The 17,877-nt window shown below is 46.2% G+C and overlaps 1 protein-coding gene across 1 annotated transcript in view; it reads right to left on the bottom strand.

Annotated features, from left to right (window-relative positions):
• INSC (INSC spindle orientation adaptor protein) overlaps positions 1–17,877 on the bottom strand; it is a 118,904-nt gene that overhangs the window by 58,796 nt on the left and 42,231 nt on the right. The window contains exons 3-5 of the mRNA XM_032427126.1: positions 7,408–7,753; positions 6,365–6,417; positions 5,062–5,185 (exon numbers count right to left, since the gene is read on the bottom strand). Coding sequence (XP_032283017.1) covers positions 5,062–5,185; positions 6,365–6,417; positions 7,408–7,753 — 523 coding nt within the window. The remainder of the gene's footprint in view (positions 1–5,061; positions 5,186–6,364; positions 6,418–7,407; positions 7,754–17,877) is intronic.

Genomic DNA, 17,877 nt, shown 5'->3' on the forward strand with positions numbered 1-17,877 from the left:
CAAAAATTGAAGATCTGGAGATAGATTTCCTTAAAAGTATATATGCTTGCATTTCTTCTAGAAAATCTTTGGGAACCTGGAGAATGCGATGCCTTTGAAGTGGTTTGAAGACTTCTAGCCAAAGGCACTTCAAGCAGCCCAAATCAATGCAGCCTGGGGTGGCAGAAACAAAGTGTTTCGAGGGGAGCTAGAAATTAAGAAATGTTGAAAATGCTGGATGGGAAAGTATGCAAACCAAGCAAGTCATTGGGAAGAGATTATAAATGCTTGACTTTGCAGGAAGAAGTAAACATATCAAATGCCCTTCTATGAAGAAGGAGACATTTTTCTCCCATATGTAGTAAACATGGTGCCGCAGTTAACCTATGGTGGATGCTTTTCCCCAGTGAATGAATTTCCACAAAGCCTTGTGGATGATGGACAATTGAAATAAACTGATCTCCTACCACAGATGCCATCAAGGTGGTGCCTGCCTGTTCCCAGCCCTCTGTTGCTCCATTGCAGGTAAGGATGTGTTAAGGCCTTCGGCAACCCTAAGATAAAGTCCTAGCATGAAATGTTGCCTGGAATTCCTGCCTTAGGGGCTGAGGATTGGTCTGTTTTAACTCTCTGTGAGTGCAGGGGTCGTGCTGTGATACTATTGTGTATCCAAGGTACTAACTAGTTCAAGCATGGTTGGGAAAGCCCAGTACAAATTGAGCCTGGAAGGAACCCCTCCCACTGCTGGAGAGACAGCCCCGACTACAGCTTCCCAAGGAAACATGACCACACACACACTGGGATGAGACCCTTCTGGCTAAGATGAGCACAATAAGAAAATGGAAGAGAATTATATTAACGTTAAGTATTTGGGACTTTGAATTATTCCTATAGGTAAAGGGATGCAGGGTTTTTTGGTTTTTTGTTTTTTTTCTCTTTAACTTTATTTTCTCTCCAAGAACTTTACAATGAGGCACACTATTTCTAAATTTTGGACATCTTTCTATTTCTCATCTGGCAAGCCCAGATTATCTTCATGTTACAAGTTAGTTGCCTTGCAGCCTCTGATTACCTATATTGGACAACAGCTGAGCAAAATCTGAGAGTGGGAAATAGGACAGGAAAGCAAATTTTGAGCTTTAGTTACAAAACCTCCTTAGAGCTAACTTAATGGATGTAATATCATGAGTCATTTTCAAGCCTTCTGGGAGCAGAGTCTAAATTTCCTACTGTGATTCCAGAAGGATCTACAAAGAAGTAGGGGTTGTTATTTGGAGGAATGGCTTCATGAAGGTGGGAAATATCTTCCCCACTGGTGACTGACCTCCTCCCCTGAGGGGCTCAGCCACACTCCTGCCTGACCACAGCCCAATGGATAAGGCCAATAAGACAATTTAGGACAGGAAGTGTCAACTACTAAGGGGCAGTACTTGGTCCCCACTACTCCTGTTCCCTAGGTAGGGATTTCAGCAACACACCTCTGCTAGCTTCACTCCCTACCTTTCTATGTCACCCTACCGAGAAGGTAGGGATGAGTTTGTGAGTTTGGAAGGAAGGAACTGAGTATGTTCAGCTTAGCACCTGTCTCTCTTCTCTTAGGAAGCGTCCCTCTGGTCTGAGCTCTGTCACAAGATAGGTGCTTGTCCCTCAGGTGAGGCCTGAGGCTGACCAGCTGTGCCTAGGACAGGAAGGGGAAATTTAGCTGTGAGATAAAGTTTTAACTAGTTCATTTAGCCACAGAGCCAAAGATGCATTCCCTAATCAGTTTTATTAGACTAAAGATGCTATTTTAAACTAAAATCAAAAGTAATAGATGGAATAAAAGGATAAATTAATATAACAACTACCCACATGAAGCTGAGTCAAGGACTCAAAGGTACAGGTGAGAGCCAATTTGTTCAATAGAGAGTCCCCTAGAGGTCATTTTTGAGTAAATCAATTTTTATAAGTTAAGTCTTCTCTTACCTCCCACATAGCTAATCCTTTATTCCCAGATAGATTAATCATCAATGTTCATTAATTTCCTATTGGTGGCTCCTGACATTTAAACTTTAAATTTTTCCATACCCACCAAGTAGTTAAATTATCTTGATACACGATTCATTAGGTGACCAGGGGGCTCTTTTAGCAAAGCGTGCTGTGAGCTTCTCTTAAGGCAGAGCAAGTCTCGAGTGAAGAAAGCAGCTGACACAGTTAGAAGATGGGTTACTCATGGGTTGTCTCATTTAATCCTAACGACAACCCACTGCAGAGGTGAGGACAGGAAGTAACTGGCCCAAGTCTGCATATCCAGTAAGTAGAACTGGTGGGATATGAACCCTGATATGCATTCAAACTCCACGCTCAGTCCCCTACCCCACCACTCCCATGTCCATAGAATGCCATACTACCAAGACTGGAAGAGACCTTGCAACTCACTCATCTCCTGCCAATGTCCTCTGGGCCTGGCTTGGCCAGCTCAGGGATGGGGACTTCTGAACATGGCCCCCTGCAGGGCAGCCCTGTTGTTAGCCCTAACCCATAGAATGTCCTCTAGATTTGGCTGCTGGCCTGAGCTCCTTCTTCCCTTCAGGGTCCCCAAACACAGAATGCTGGAGGTGGCAGAGTGTCCATCCTTGGACGAAACATCCTCTGCTCCTCCACCTATTGCCCATAGACCTTGATCTTCAGCCTCTCCCTCACCCTTTCGGGAGCCTCCTCGGAGCACAGCCATTGCCAGTGATGCATCTGGGGTCTAGAACTGGACATGACATTCCAAGATGGAGCACAGCAGTGCAGGGTAGTGCTAGATTGTCGCTGCCCTCATCGTAAGCATTGTTCTATCATGGATTATTTTTGTGCGTGGTGGGGATAGGGGTGGGGAGGTGGCAAGAGCATTCTTCCTCTGCTCAAGAGCCTCCTGAGTGCAAAAAAAGTTTTGACCAAATTGCATTTCCTGAAATGCCAGCATCCCAGAATAAGTGATCAGGTGCTTTAAGAATAAAAAAGATTTGCTGTGACTCTGTAAGTTTGGAACATACTGCTTAATATTCATTCATTAATAAGTCTTTATTGAGTGCCTACTGTAGGAGAGGTACTATCCTGGTTACTAGATATATATACCCATGAACAAAACAAACCCAAATCCCTGTCTATGGAAGCTACAGATCAGATGAGAAATACTATGAATGTGTGAAGACCTTTTAGAAGACTTTCAATGCAGAAGAGCACATCATAGGAAAAATTCCGATGCAAGGACATAGGCTTAAGTCCCTTTACGTCAGGATACCTCAAATATGGGATCCTCATATAATTATTAACATCCTATAGAACGTACTGGGTCACCAGCTTAAGAAACACATGCTTACAACGCTGAACACAGATCACCTTGCCTTCAGCCAATGTATCTCCTTATGTCTGGTCAGACCCAGGGATGGGCAGGATTTAGCCAGGCAAGCAGAAGGACCAGATCAGGAATTCCACTGTGAATAAGATCAGGATGAGGGAAAAACCAGAATGGGCCCAGCAACCCCAAGAAACCAGCTACATAGCCCACAAGGTCCAGGCAGGCTCCAGGCAGAGCCCAGGGAGCTTTCCCCAGGGTTCTGACCCAGACCATGGAAACGACACCCTACCCCATTGCCTCCTGTTAGATTGACTACTTCCAAACCCGCTGGCTTCTGTTTATAATCCAACATTACTTTTCAAGTTTAGCCCTTTTCATTGAACCTGATACTTCCAGGCAAAAGGGCGCAAAAGTCGCATAAAAAGCATCAGCTGGCACCCGTACCCCTGCTCAAAAATACCTCCAGTCTCCCCTTCCTCTCATGACTATCTTCAATACCCCTGCTCTTCACTCCCTTGGCTTTTCCATCCACTTCAGCCCCATGTTCCACAGGGACCCTCTGGGACTCGAGAGCTCAGTCTGGGACACCAGCCCCAGCTGGAGCCACCACCCACCCTACACGTGTCGGTCAGCATCTGCACATCAGCTTCAAGGCCAGCCCCAGCAGCCCAGCCCTTGGCCCTTCCTTCCCCTCATCCCAGGCTCCTGGGACAGAGTGGTCTCTTGCAGATCTCCGGGGGCGGGGGGGTGTGCAGGGTGAGAAAGCATGGGGCCAGCTGCACTGACCAGCAGGTGAGCCAGGTCAGAAGAGCCTGTCCCCGTGCAAAATGAGCCAGACACACAGGAAGGAGAAAAAAGGAAAACTCTGGGCTCCCTGGAAAGGCTGAGTCTGGAGAGAAGCTGATAGGGGAAGGGACTTGCTATTCGTGGAAGGTTTTTATTTGGTGGTGGGAAAAGAATGGCAAAAATGTAACACAATATTTCTGTAACTATAAATAACATGTAAATACCTTTCATAATGAAAACCTTATGGAATCTGCTTTTCTGGGAGGCTCTTAAAATAGGAAAAGGCAACGGAGGGAAATAACATATATTTAACCCACACTATGTTGTTTGCTTAATCCTCTCACTTTTCTTCTGGGGAAGGTTTTCACTTTGTAGATGAAGAAAATGAGGCCTTTGAGACGTTAAGGCACTTGATCAAGGTCTCACAGTGAGCCATAGTTTGAAAGTAGATCTATCTGGTTCTAAAGCCCTCGTTCTTTCTAGAATCAGGCACGAGCCTGCTTAGAGGCGGGGGCTGGACTATATGACCTTTCTAGATTCTTTTCTATTGCCGGATTTCTGGAATTGGCTTGTTCCCCACAGCTGCCTCAAGTCTTTCAGGACAATACGGATCCATTGTGTGTACTATGGACAATAACTACAGAGATTTAAGGTGTCAGGGACAATGCTGAAAGTACAGTTGGGAAATGCCAGCTTCTGCCACGGCCTCGCTGTGTGACCTTAGGTAAGTCTCTTCCCTCTCTCGGCTCCAGTTCTCACATCTGGAAAATGCAGATTTGGGCTAACTCGGGAAGCCTCGAGCTCTAATAATCCTGTTTGCTAGGTGCTGGGGTTCATTTTGGTAGCCTGAGGAGGGTGTCCCCCGAGAAAGGCACATCAGAGCTTCCCCCAGCCTGGCCGCATGCCTCTGCCCCACCCCCACCCCAGGAGTCCACGCAAGTGCCCCTGTTGGCAGCCCAGCCCACACCGACCTGCACCTCCCGGGTCAGGGCCAGCTCCAGCAGCTGGCCAAAGTGCTGGCCCAGCGTGCTCAAGGTCTCACTCACACAGGCCTTCATCGACTTCAGGACATGCTCATTCTCAACCTGGAGGCACCTGGGGAAAAGAAATCATGGCATGGGCCACGGGGACAAGCAGGTATTCAGCCCAGAGCCATTGCAGGGGCCAGATCTGGGCCTGCCGCAAGCCTGCGGGTGTGCGAGGAGCCTAGGGAGATGTCATCAGCTCCAGGGGAGTCAGAGATGGAATATTCCATAACCGGCTCGTCCTCTGGCCTCCTAGTGTTCAGAGAAGTGCTGGCCAAAATGGGAGCTAAAAGTCCAGGTCACTAGGAAGAAAGTCCGAAAGAAAGTGGTCAAATCCATACCTCCGGGCTTCTAGATGAGAGAATCCGCCGTCATTGCACCAGGGTCTAGGGATGGGGTGTGGGAGCTGCGGGGCTGGGGCGGGGGGAGGGGGAGTGCTGGTGTTGCCAGGTAGGCTGGTACTCACATGCAAGATGTATGGTAATAGTCATGACCCTTGAAGAAATGGCTGTTTACAATGGCTGTCTACAGAAAGGAGCCTTAAAAATTTTCTCCCCAGGTAGGAAAAACAGGGGGTGGGTCAGGTTTAAATTTACCCCTAGGGCCTGAGAATGTTCCACTGGAAGGCCAAAGACCCCATGGGGGTCCTAGGGGGTGCCAAGTCCCATGTTTCTCTTACAGGGCATGGGGGCTAGAAAGAGTAAGGGAGAGTGTTAACATCCACCTGGGTGTGAATACATGTGAGGATGAGTGTCTATACGTGTCTAAGTGTAAACATATGTATGTTTACGTGTGTGAGATACAGAGAAGAGAGTGTGAGTGTATTTCTGTGAATATATGAGTGTGTGTTTATATATCTATGTAGGGGCAAGTGTGTCTGTGAAATCCCTGTCTATGTGTCTGTGAGTGTTGGGTGTGAGTGTCTGCTTTCACCTTGCCTTGACTTTAGGGATCAGGGGAGAGGGGGGGCTTCCCAAAGCTACAGGAAACCTTTTCTTTTTTATTAACCCTCAATAATCCTCTTTTTTCCTATGCGTGGGCCTCTTCTCTTTCACTTTCTTTCTAGGGCCTGAAAATGGGGCAGAAAATCCCAAGGGAGTCTTTCCAGGTTGCTGATAAAAGTCAGCAAAAGGAAAGTCCCAGAGCACCACCAGGCCTCCCCACTCGCTCTCTCCCTCTGGAAGAAGATACCAGCCCCTTCCCCTGCCTGAGGACAGGCTGTCCAGTCTCACCCAGCATCCAGATTTACCTCTCTGTGATCGCTGAGAGCTCTGAGCATTTCTCCATTAGCAGTTTCTCAATCTGTAGGAAAAACAGAAAAAGTTTATTCAATTCAACAAGCATTGGCTGAGGACTGACTTTTGTGTGGCGCCCTCTGGGATATAAAGATGAAGAATCCAATCATCTGATTTGGGGAACAGGCCCATCAACCATAACACAGTGTTGTATGGATGGCAAGACAGCATCGTCAGCTTCTTTGGGAGCTCAAAAAAGAAAACCAAGCACTTAGTTATGCTGGGGATCTGAGAAGCTTCCAAGAGGAAGGGGCATTTGGGCTGGGCTGCAAAGGATGAATAGAAGTTTACTGTCTGCAAAGTGGAGCAAGGAAAAGGGTAAAGCAGTAAGCTGGGAAGTGAATGCCAAAAGAAAGAAACACAATGACAAGGGGATTTTCAATGCTTCACTATGGGCTTGGAAAAGAAGATTTCAAATCATGGACTTCGGAATCAGAAAGACTTAGACTGAATTCACTGTATAACTTTGGGCAAGTTACTTAGGCTCTCCGAGTTTCTGTTTCCTCATCAATACAGTGAGGACATCACACTAGCTAATATTTGTTCAGCAACTGTTTTTAATGTTTTACATGTAATAACATGGTAGTCCTCACAACAGATCTATGAAAAAAGCACTATTATTATACTCATCAGAGTGATGGAACTGGGGCACAGAGAAGGTAAGTAACTTGCCAACGTCACGCAGCAGAGCTGACATTTGATCCCAGACAGTCTGGCATTAAAGTGGGTGCACTGCCCCACCGTACAGCCTCTCGCAGTGGTTCTGTCCGCTTCGCATCTAGTGCAGGTTAAATGAGATGGGTGTGTGAAAACACCTAGCTCGATGCCTAGGACATGGTAGGTACTCAATAAAGGTCCTTACTATCTTCCCTGCTTTTTGGAAGTGGAGGGAGGCGCTGGGGCAGGAAAAGTTCAACCTCCACACGCTTTGGACCCACGCTTCTAGAAGGCATCCCCCTTCCGAGTGCCCACCCATGTCCATCCCGGGGCAGCTGACCTGGCCCATCTCCTGTGAGGAGCTCCTGCTGACAGTGCTGTACTCGCTGACCATGGAGCGGGCATGGCAGGTGAGACGCACACTCATGCTATGGACGCGTGCCCAGCGGTCCTGGGCGAGCTTCTGCCCGATCCTGCGCAGCTCAGTGCTGATGACCCAGCCCCTCTTGAGAAGCAGCTGCAGGGGGTCTCCGGGGCCAGGGCCACCAGCCAGGATGACGTCACTCTGTGCATCTTCCTCCAGGCTGATGGGCTTTGCCTGCAGGACGCACATGCACTCACATTCGGTCATGAGCTTCAGGTCCTCCATCCAGCGCTGGACCGAGTCCACCTGCATCAGGTGCAGCCTGCAGCCGGGGAACAGCATCACAATGGCTGCCAACACACCACAACTTCCAAAGGTTTCCGTTTCGGGCCATCTGATGTTTGCGAAGCACCTACCATATGCTCATCACTGTCTCTTGCGCTCACTTACCTTAACCCCCTGATCTTCCATTAACTCCAGCTCACAGATAATAACACTGAGGCACAGAAGTTTTGGAAGCAGATGACCAGACAAACAACAGGCCATGAAGTCTGGCACATTAGCAGACTACATTTACAAGAAGAACACAGAAATAGCCTCGATATCAAATACTGGTTATGTCGTTAGGAGCTACGGTACCGCAATGTGGTCATAGAGTGTGAAACTTTTTAAAATAGTGCTTTCACAAAGAGTGGCCCAAGACAAACATGATTAGAAAGGGGGTAGAGAAGATGGAAGAACATCTGATCATCATGTTCTAGAGACAGAGAGCTGAAGCAAACTGACCTAAGAGCTTCTAAGAGGCAGGAAATGCACTAGTCACTCACTCACTGACTCATTTACTCTGTGAACACTGCAGTGGACAGCTGTTTTTTTTTCCTTCTAGGATCCTTCCTCCTTCTTCTGTCAGTAGCAGAGGCAAGTTACATTGCTGCCTCTTGGTGTGGTGGCCTGGGCTTCGGCTGTTCCCTCCTCCCAAACACAGGGCTCGCAAGGCTGCTAAACCACGGCGCCTGAGAACCAGCACTCGGCACAGAGGAAGCCTGTGGTGCTGGGTGGGAAAGAGCTCTGGACCCCTTGGGCGGGACCCACTCACACCCCCTTCTTCAGGCCTGGAACGGAAAGGGCCATGGAAAGGCCACAAAAGGAGCCAAAGGGGATCAGTGCCACCAAATTGCCCCTGAGCCCTTCCCGGGAGGCCTGATTAGATGTCAGACTCACCATTTTGCCGCCCCAGCCACCCCCAGCTCGCACAGAGGCACACTCCATTCTTGTCCTTTAAGACCTTTAAGAACTAGAAAGAAAGTGGGATTTCAGAAGCTGTGTTAATTAAAATCCTAGTTGATTTATCACTTGGCCGCTAAGAGAAATGGAATGACAAAACTATTGATTTCTCTAGTATCTGCGTTATTTGGGCCTGCGAGTGTCTGTGTTTGCAGATATGAACTCATTTAGGTGTCTGTCTGTATTATCAGTATGCCAGCGTCTGGATGTCTGGCTTGGAGCTGGTGTATCTCTACCTGCACAAATCGTCCGATGATTGTGTGTGCTTATAAGCCTTGCGTCAGATAAACTCGATGACTAAGAACAGCTGGGGTGGGCCTTGAGCGTGGGCTGCATTTAATGACTCAATCCCAAAGTAAAGAGTATAGAAAGGGGACGGAGAAAAAGTAACTTTGCAGTGGAGAAACCTGACATAACCCCATCCTACTCAAGTGATCGAAATGAACCTCACTGCTCATCAGCCACATTGACAGCATGTACCGTACTTCTGATAGGATGTGATGAGGAGGGCTTTCTTCTCCCAAACATATAACCTTAGTCTCATCATAGGAAAGGCCTCAGGGACCGGCGGAGGGACAGTCTACAGAATACCTAATCAGTACTCCTCAAAACTGCCAGCATCATCACCAACAAGGTAACACTGAGAAATTATCAGAGACCAAAGGAGACAAAGGAGATGTGATGACTAACTATAACAGGATCTCCTGGGTGGAATCCTGAAGCAGAAAAGAACCTTCATGGAAAACTAGCAAAAGCCAAATGAAGTCCGGAGTTTAGTTACTAATAACAGACTAATAATGGTTCCTCAGTTGTAACAAATGTACCATGCTCACGGAAGATGCTAACAATCAAGGTAACTGGGTATGTGGGGGGCCTACAGGAGCACTCGGTACTATCTTTGCAACTTTCTGTAAATCTAAAACTATTTTAAAATTTGAACGTTTCTTTAAAGAAATGAGGTTCCGGGGAGAAAGGTAGAATCCAGATGACAGGCCTGAGGGTTCCTTACTCCATTCCCCACCCCCAGGAAGAATTGCATTTCCATTGCTTCTTCCTGAAACAGGAGCCCAGGCTGAAACTGGCTGTCTCTCTGGTTTTGTGTCATGAGCCTCATGGGAGGAAAACCTAGAGAATGTACCATCCACTGGAGCTGTCCACTGGAGCAATCCAAGCTCCAGCAGACAGGCAGGAGGAACCTAGCTAAGGAGCCAGGAGTGGAGGCTTCCTCAGAGAACCTGGAAGTAGAAGGAAAGGGAGTCCCCGGTTGGGCTAGGGGATAAAAGTTGTCTTCTCAGGGGAAAGGAACATGGCAAGCCTAGGTTGGCTTTGTCTTCCAGTTGGCCCCCTCATCTGCCCTGGAGCCCACCAACGGCTGATCCCAGGCAGGCCTCCTGGACCTGCATCAGGGAGGCTCCCTCGGGCAGAGTCAGGCCCTCAGATGCCTCATAATGATCCTGCTCCCTCCTTAGTTGCCTGAACAGGCTTTGAACCAGAGCTCCCTGCGGCTGGAACAGCCTACTGTGGAAGGAAGGGCCTTGAGCATAAGAAAAGCTTCCACAGGCCCAGGCCAACAAGGCTTATACATCAGCATGCAGGAGCATAAAGAGCTGGCTCTGCTACTTATAATCTGTGTGGCTGAAGGCAAGCTACTGCTGCTTTTTTTTTTTCCTTTTTCTGAAATTTTTATTGAAAAACATATGCACATAAAGGTGAATAAATTATAATATCAAGCTGCAGTTTGACAAATTTTCATAAGGTCGACACACTCACCTATCCAGGAACCAGGTAAGAAACATTATCAGCATCCCGGTAGTCTCCCTTGCGCCCCCTTCTGGTCACTCCCCAACCAGGATAACCTGTATCCTGACTTTCTTAACAACATACATTAGTCTCTTCAGTAAGTTTCTTAACCTCTCTGAGCCTCAATTTCTTTATCTGTAAAATCAAGATTATAATAGAACCTTCCATACCAGATAGATGAAAGAATTACATTAAATGGTGAATGTGAGGGACTTAGGACATTGCATGGCATAAAGAAATGCTCAAAAATGTTACTTCTCTTTGCTGTCCTTCCCCCATGGAATGCTTCAGCACCTACAATAATTACCATCATAATGGCTAGAAGTTTCTGAGCACATGCCACATGTTGAGCCCTGTGCTAAGTGCTTTACGTGAATTGTTTAATTTACTCCTCAAGACAAGTGTCTGAGTTAGTAGTATTATTATTCCCATTTTACAGATAAGGAAGCCAGGGTGAGAGAGGTAAAAATCACCCAGGTAGAAAGTATTTGCACTCACATTGAAACTTTGGTCTCTCTCACTCCAGAGTCTACTCTTAACTTCTTAACCTCTTTGCTTTGCTGCTTTCCGCTCTAACAACCCTTCAAAAAAAAGACGTCAAGAAGCAGAGAGCAAGATGAGACAGCCTTAACACAGGGAGACAGGAAGGACAATTTTCCCAAGCAAAGAGTTCTGGGGCTGCTTATGAGCAACAGGAGGCAGAGGGAAGCTGTGAGCCACTGGCTCTGCCTAAAGCTCTGGGGTACAGGGTGGGCCAGGATCCCGGGCCCCAGAGGTGCAATCGCTGCTTTCAGGCCAAACCCACTCCTGGCTGCCCAGTGGCAGGAGTCGCCTTCCAGGGGGACAGCCGCAGAGGCGAGGACAGACAGAGGCGACTTCGGAGAAAGCAGAATCTGGTTTTCTTTAAGAATAAGCTTAAAATAACTTCTATTTCTAGAGATTGTTTAAACAAATACCTCCTCTTTCTCCTCCAAGGAGCAAACAAACATACTAAGAAGAATAAAGTGAGCAGATTAGTAAGCACATAGATCCCTGCCTCCTCTTAACCTCATTCAGTGCCTAGGCCTCAGGCCCCATCAAGCAGGTGCAGACCCCCTTAGGTCCAGGGCCAACTCCAATAGGGCCAGGAGGACATCAAGAGGTTCTGACCCACCAGCAGGTGGAGGGGAAGATGGGTTGGCTGCTCAAGGAATGTATATACCTCCCACCCAGCCTGATTTTACCCGGTGTGCCCAAATTACAACTAAACCATTGAGATTATAATATAATTGTGTTTAGCATTTAAAAAAATAGAGAATTGGATGAAAAGCAATTCTGAAAGCAGAGGAAAAGGGAAAGTAGACAAAACCCACCAGGAATAATAATTAATATTTATTGGACCCTTATAGTACCCCAAGGATTGTATCATTATCATGCATTATTTTATGCTCACAATATCCTGATTAAGTGCACACTTTCCTTGTCTCCATTCTACAGATGAAAATACAGAGGTGCAGAAGACTTATATGACTTAAGAGAGTCAGAGCTCCCTGCAGACAACCTGATTCCAAAGACTATCTACCTACTGACCACACTCTACAGTTTCTCCACCTGTCTCTCTCTTCCACCAACTTTGAGGTATCCTCAAAGGCAGGCATTGACCTCTCTCAGCATCACCAGCACTCAGCACAAGGCCTAACACATGGTAGGGATCAGTAAATATTTAAGCGATCAAGTAAACCAGAAACTGCCTGGGAAACATGGATTGTAAGCCTTGCCACACCAGCTGGAAATATTTTCTGGGCTTGTAGGGGTGTTACAAGATGAGCATGAGTGCTCTGGCCTGACACATAGGAAGCCCTTGAACTCACGCAATCCTCTGTTCTGAACTACATTTCAGGAGACGCGGACACCAGCTTTGGCTGGCGCGTCAGACAAAGTGTAGATGAGCTCCCTGCAATGTGGTACAAGTTTAAGAGTTGGGAAAGCAACTACATTCCACAAAAGACAGCATAATAAAAACTCACATAGTAAATAGAACTACGTGAGCAGATGTCAGCAGACTCAGAGAAACCTTTTGTACAAGTCATTTTTCAAACATTCCTGTACTCCACTAAGCAGTGCTCTGGTTGCCTAAAGCTTGGGTCCTTCACAACCACTGTCCCAATTCTCAGAACTTCCAGGCAAATGGTAAGGTGTGGATATAGATACTCAAGCCCTGGGGGAGGGGGGTGGCTAAAGGGTGATCTTAGCTTTTACGGGAAGGGCCTGTCCCCATAGGACACCAGTAACAAACACAGAATATCCTCACCCAGTTCAGTAAGCCTTAAAACATTAAGCAGTGCCTCTCAGACAATCCCTGCTTGACCTGATTCATTGAAGCACTACTGATGTTGGGCATGTGCCAGGCTTTGTGCTGGTCCCTGCCCTCAGGACACTCACACCATCTAAGAGGAGAGACAGACAGAAATAAATGTCACCCAGCCTCATTCTCATCCCAACACCATGCGCCACACATCCCAAGCATTTCCAGGAGTCTCCAGAGTTCATCTCATATACAGCTGACCCTCGAACAACCCAGGTTTGGACTGCAGGGTCCACTTACATGTGGATTTTTTATCGTGCAGTACTGTAAACGTGTTTTCTCTTCCTTATGATTTTCTTTTTTTTTTTTTTTTAAGATTTTATTTATTTATTTGAGAGAGGATGAGAGGAGAGAGAGAGCACATGAGAGGGGGGAGGGTCAGAGGGAGAAGCAGACTCCCTGCTGAGCAGGGAGCCCGATGCGGGACTCGATCCCGGGACTCCAGGATCATGACCTGAGCCGAAGGCAGTCGCTTAACCAACTGAGCCACCCAGGCGCCCGCCTTATGATTTTCTTAGGAACGTTTTCTTTTCTCTAGTTTACCTTATGGTAAGAATACAGTATAGGATATATGTATATACAAATGATGTGTTAGTTGACTTTATGGTATCAGTAAGGCTTCCGGTCAATAGTAAGCTATTAATAGTTAAGTTTTGGAGGAGTCAAAGGTGACATGTGGATTTTCCACTGTGTTGGGGGTGGGTGCCCCTAACCCCTGTGTGGTTCAAAGGTCAACCGGAGATTCTCCCCGCAAATCTGTCATCTTTTCTTCCTTTAGCACCCCTACACTGGGTATTACCCTGGCTGTCAGGTCCTGCCAGGCCCACCCAGCATGGCTACCTTCCCTTCCGAGGGTTCTCACGCTGTCTGACTCCACTAAATATCTCAAGCTGCTCACAGTCACCACTTCTTCTCTTACTGCTGTGTCTTCTGGGAGCCATCATGCCACCATCAGAGCCAAGCATGCCACTGGGTCTTCTAAGCATCATGTGGCTTTTGTGGGATATCACTGTTCCCATCAGAGCGTGAGCTCGGGAGCTGGATTGCCTGGATTAAATCCCACATCTGCAACTTGCTATCTGCATAATTTTGGGCAAGTTACTCAATCTCTCTGTGCTTCAGTTCCCTCATTGGTAGAAAGGAAATGATAATAGTACCCAGCCCCTAGGCTTTTTGTGATTATTAAGTGAAGTGACTATCTACATATACATACATATGCATATATGCAAATATGTATATTACTTGCTTAGAATAATGCCTGACAGGAAGTATTATACATGTTAATTGTTATTAGAGAAGTTTCAACTAAAGCAGCTGTTTCATCAGAATTTAATTACTTCAGAGTAGAGAAATAAGGAAAATTCTGGGAAGATGGCCATCAGGACAGCAGTTTTTAAATCTTTCTAAATCCCCACATGAGAAACTGACAAACAACAAAGATAACAAAGCCAAAACCCTATGGATAAAATTTACAACAAAACTAGATAATAAAATATCCCCACAAACCTCGAAATACAAGCAGGTGGGGATTGACCAGTCATAGCTACAAGACCTGCTAGGAGTCATCTGTCCGAGAGGAAGGAGAAAGCAGTGGGGTGGTGTCTGATGAATATGAGAGAGGAGAGCCCCGCCCCCGTAGTCACTGGGTATTTATTGGAAAACATAGCATGATCATTCAAGAATAGTCACTGAACTAGAAGGGGATTTGCCTCTCCAATATCAGGTGAGTGCCAGGCACCTACCAAGAATTCTCAAGACTGACCCAGCAGGAATCTCTTCTCTAACAAAGTGCTATATGGAGAAAAAATTTCTGGGAGCAAAATCAGAATTAAGCAGGACCGGGACCTCAGAGACAAAGGTGAGCGATCCATGGAAGGGGTGGTAGCGGAGTTGGAACTCTCAGAAAGCAGATCACCCGACTTTAAACCTTACACAAAAACAAAGCTGGAGCTATATGGATTGAGAACAGCCTCCCTGCACCCCGCCTCCCTCTAAAAGTTCATGAAAACTAATTTCACGTAAAAATAAGCAACACAAAAAATTACTGAAGTCTCATCCCATGCATAATCATTTTAAAAAGAGAATAAATAAAATAATATCCCTACAATGAGAAAATACCAGGAAAATAGTCCACAAAACAGAAGGAAATGTAATGTACTAGTTCAAAATGATTTTAAAATTTTTAAAAATGATGTAAGATGTGAAAGAGAAACACAAAACCTCAGAAAGGAGATATCTTAAATAAGAAAAGAATTAGACATAAACAGGAAATGTCATCTTTGAAACAAGATTAAACAAGAAGAAAACGTGGGATAATGCCTTAAGAAAATCAAATGCAAAAAAGAAAAAAAATGTTTTAAATTTTTTAAAAAATGAAGAAAGAGATAAAAATAGATTTGTGAGAAAGTGACAAAGATTGAGGATGGGCAAAGAAGATCGAACATAACATACAATAAGAGTTCCCGAGAGGGGTGCCTGGGTGGCTCAGTCGGTGATTTCAGCTCAGGTCTTGATCTCAGGGTCATGAGTTCAAGCTCTGTCTTGGGCCCCATGCTGGGTGCAGAGCCTACTTAAAAAACAGAGAGAGAGAGAGAGAGAGAGTTCCCTAGGGAGGAACCCAAAACACAGCAACAAAATACATGTGAAAAGCTATGAGCTGGGAGAATGTTCCTGGAAAAAAAATATTGTTTCAACTATATATTGAAAAGGCATATTCTGTACATGAAAGCAAACATACAGATATTCTAGTAAGATTACTGGACTTTTAAAAAGAAAGACAGGAAATCCTTTGTTACTTGTAAGGAACAAAAAAATTATGCTATCATCAGTTTGTTTGTTTGTTTTTTGTGAGGGCAACACTTTATACTAGAAAAAAAAGTAGAGTGACTTTTTTTTAATAGAGAAATAAAATGTGAGCCAAAGACCTTATATTCAGCCAAAATGACTTTCGAGTATGAGGTGAGCAGGAAGTGACCCCAGCACCAGCATGTTGGAGGACAGTCATTCGAGATCTTGGATACTGGACACTGATTCACACAGATGATGAATGAAAAGGGACAAAGATGAGCCCCCAATTTTTCACTTGAGCAGAGGACAGACAGGAGAAACAAGTTCAGAAGACAGCTCAGTATGAGGCATGTTGAGCCCAGTGGGCCCATTTCTTCCTTGGAGTCCAGTCCCTCTCTCTGGACTGTCCTCACGCAGCACTTCATTCCAGAAACATCCAGGCACTCCCAGCATCCACGCAGGGTGTATGGCCCACACACTCACATAAATCCCACCCTGAATGCTCATTCAGTCCTTGGTGCCCACTATGTGCGGGGACTGTTCTAGCTGCTTGGGATACACTGGTGAGCAAAACAAACATCTCTGCCTCTCCCCCTAGAGCAGGGGGCAGTAAATATAATAATAATAAATATAATGAATGAAAAAGGATAGAATATGTTAAAAGCAGACCATTTCTCTCTGAGTTAGAGTATGTATGGATGAGATCGTTCCTGCAGGAGGCAGGGAGGTAACTGCCATTTTCAACGAATGGTCAGGCTCACTGAGAGAGTCCTGGGCAAAAGCTTCTGGGCGGTGGGAGTATTGAGCACGCTGAGGTATGGGTACTGAGTAATCCAGGCAGAGGGACCAGAGTGTGCAAAGGCCCTCCTTGGGAGTATGCCTGATTTATTTGAGAAAGGGTAGGGAGATCAACGTGGCTGGAGCAAGGGAACAATGAGTTGGACGTGAGCTCTGATCTAGGCTAGATCACAAGGGGTCTTGGGAGCCACTGTGAGCACTCCAGGTTTCCCCTGCATTAAAGAGGAGCATTCCTCCCAAGCATCGAAGGAATCTTGTCACCAGATGTCAGCTGGGTCCGCCTAGCTCCTACGCCTCTCTACAACCCAACCTGGAAGGCTGTCTCACTAGGGGCTTTGTAAAAACAACACATCGATTCATTTAGTGTGACTTAACCTTGCTATGCAATGAATTGTAAACTGTTTACTAAACAGTTAATTTAAGCACAATTATTTACGCAACAAGCTATAAATAATTTACAGTGTGGTTAGGGTATTAACTTCTAACCCCTCTTCACTAAGGCCCTGGTGAGGCCCCAGCTACTTGGGGCTAGAGGAAATGTTGCTTCTCTGATCTTGTTCAAATCTTCCAATGTTTTCATTGCCCTGCTTCTGATCCACCCTGAATCCCACACTGAGCTGCACTGGCACGGGGCCTTTCCGTGCACTAAGTCTTTGCAACTCTCCATCCCTAACTGCTCCAAGTTCACATTGCCAGTGGAGAGCCTTCATGGCATGTGGTGTTGGGCAGCTCACAGAAGTCCTGTTCCTAGCTTGCAACTGACCCATGTGGGCAATGCTGGAACCAGGAAGGAGGCTTTCTCTCCTACAGTGGACTCTGCAAAATGGCTCTTGCACCCACTTATTATGCTGGGGTTGGTCTCTTTCCCTGTGTGATCTCTGTGTTCTCAGCCATCTCTGGGGCAGACCCTCTGCTCCACGCTATAGCACGGGAAAGAGTTTTCAGATTGTCTTCCAGAAACCCCCACTTCCATTATTCACCCTACCCACTTTGATATATGTGTCCCCTAGCATTTTCTGTTCATTAAACTGTCCGGTATAACATGGTAAGAGAGAGTTAATCCCTACATTTCAGGTATTTCCAGATATTTCCAGGAGTATGGGTTAGGGGAAATGAGGCCCGCCAATATACCCTGAGGCTAATAACTAGGAATAATTAGCGAAGGGGGCATGGATAATGCCACTAAGTCACTTTGCCCCATCCATTTCTCCAGGTTGTGGCTTTCTATAGGAGGGTCTGAAGGCAGGGAAGAGAGCTGACCACTCTAAAAAATCAACTTAAAAAAACCTAGCATAGCTCCAAACATGCTGTAAAGAAAACTTTGAGTACCTTGCTCGAGCCAAGCATGCTTCAAGTGCTTGCACATACGATCCCTGTCTCGGATTCACAGAAACACTATTTAGTCTCCCCATTTTACAGAGGAGGGAAAACTG

This window comes from Phoca vitulina, unplaced genomic scaffold, assembly GCF_004348235.1.
Source record: "Phoca vitulina isolate PV1807 unplaced genomic scaffold, GSC_HSeal_1.0 scaffold36, whole genome shotgun sequence".
Lineage (NCBI taxonomy): Eukaryota > Metazoa > Chordata > Mammalia > Carnivora > Phocidae > Phoca > Phoca vitulina.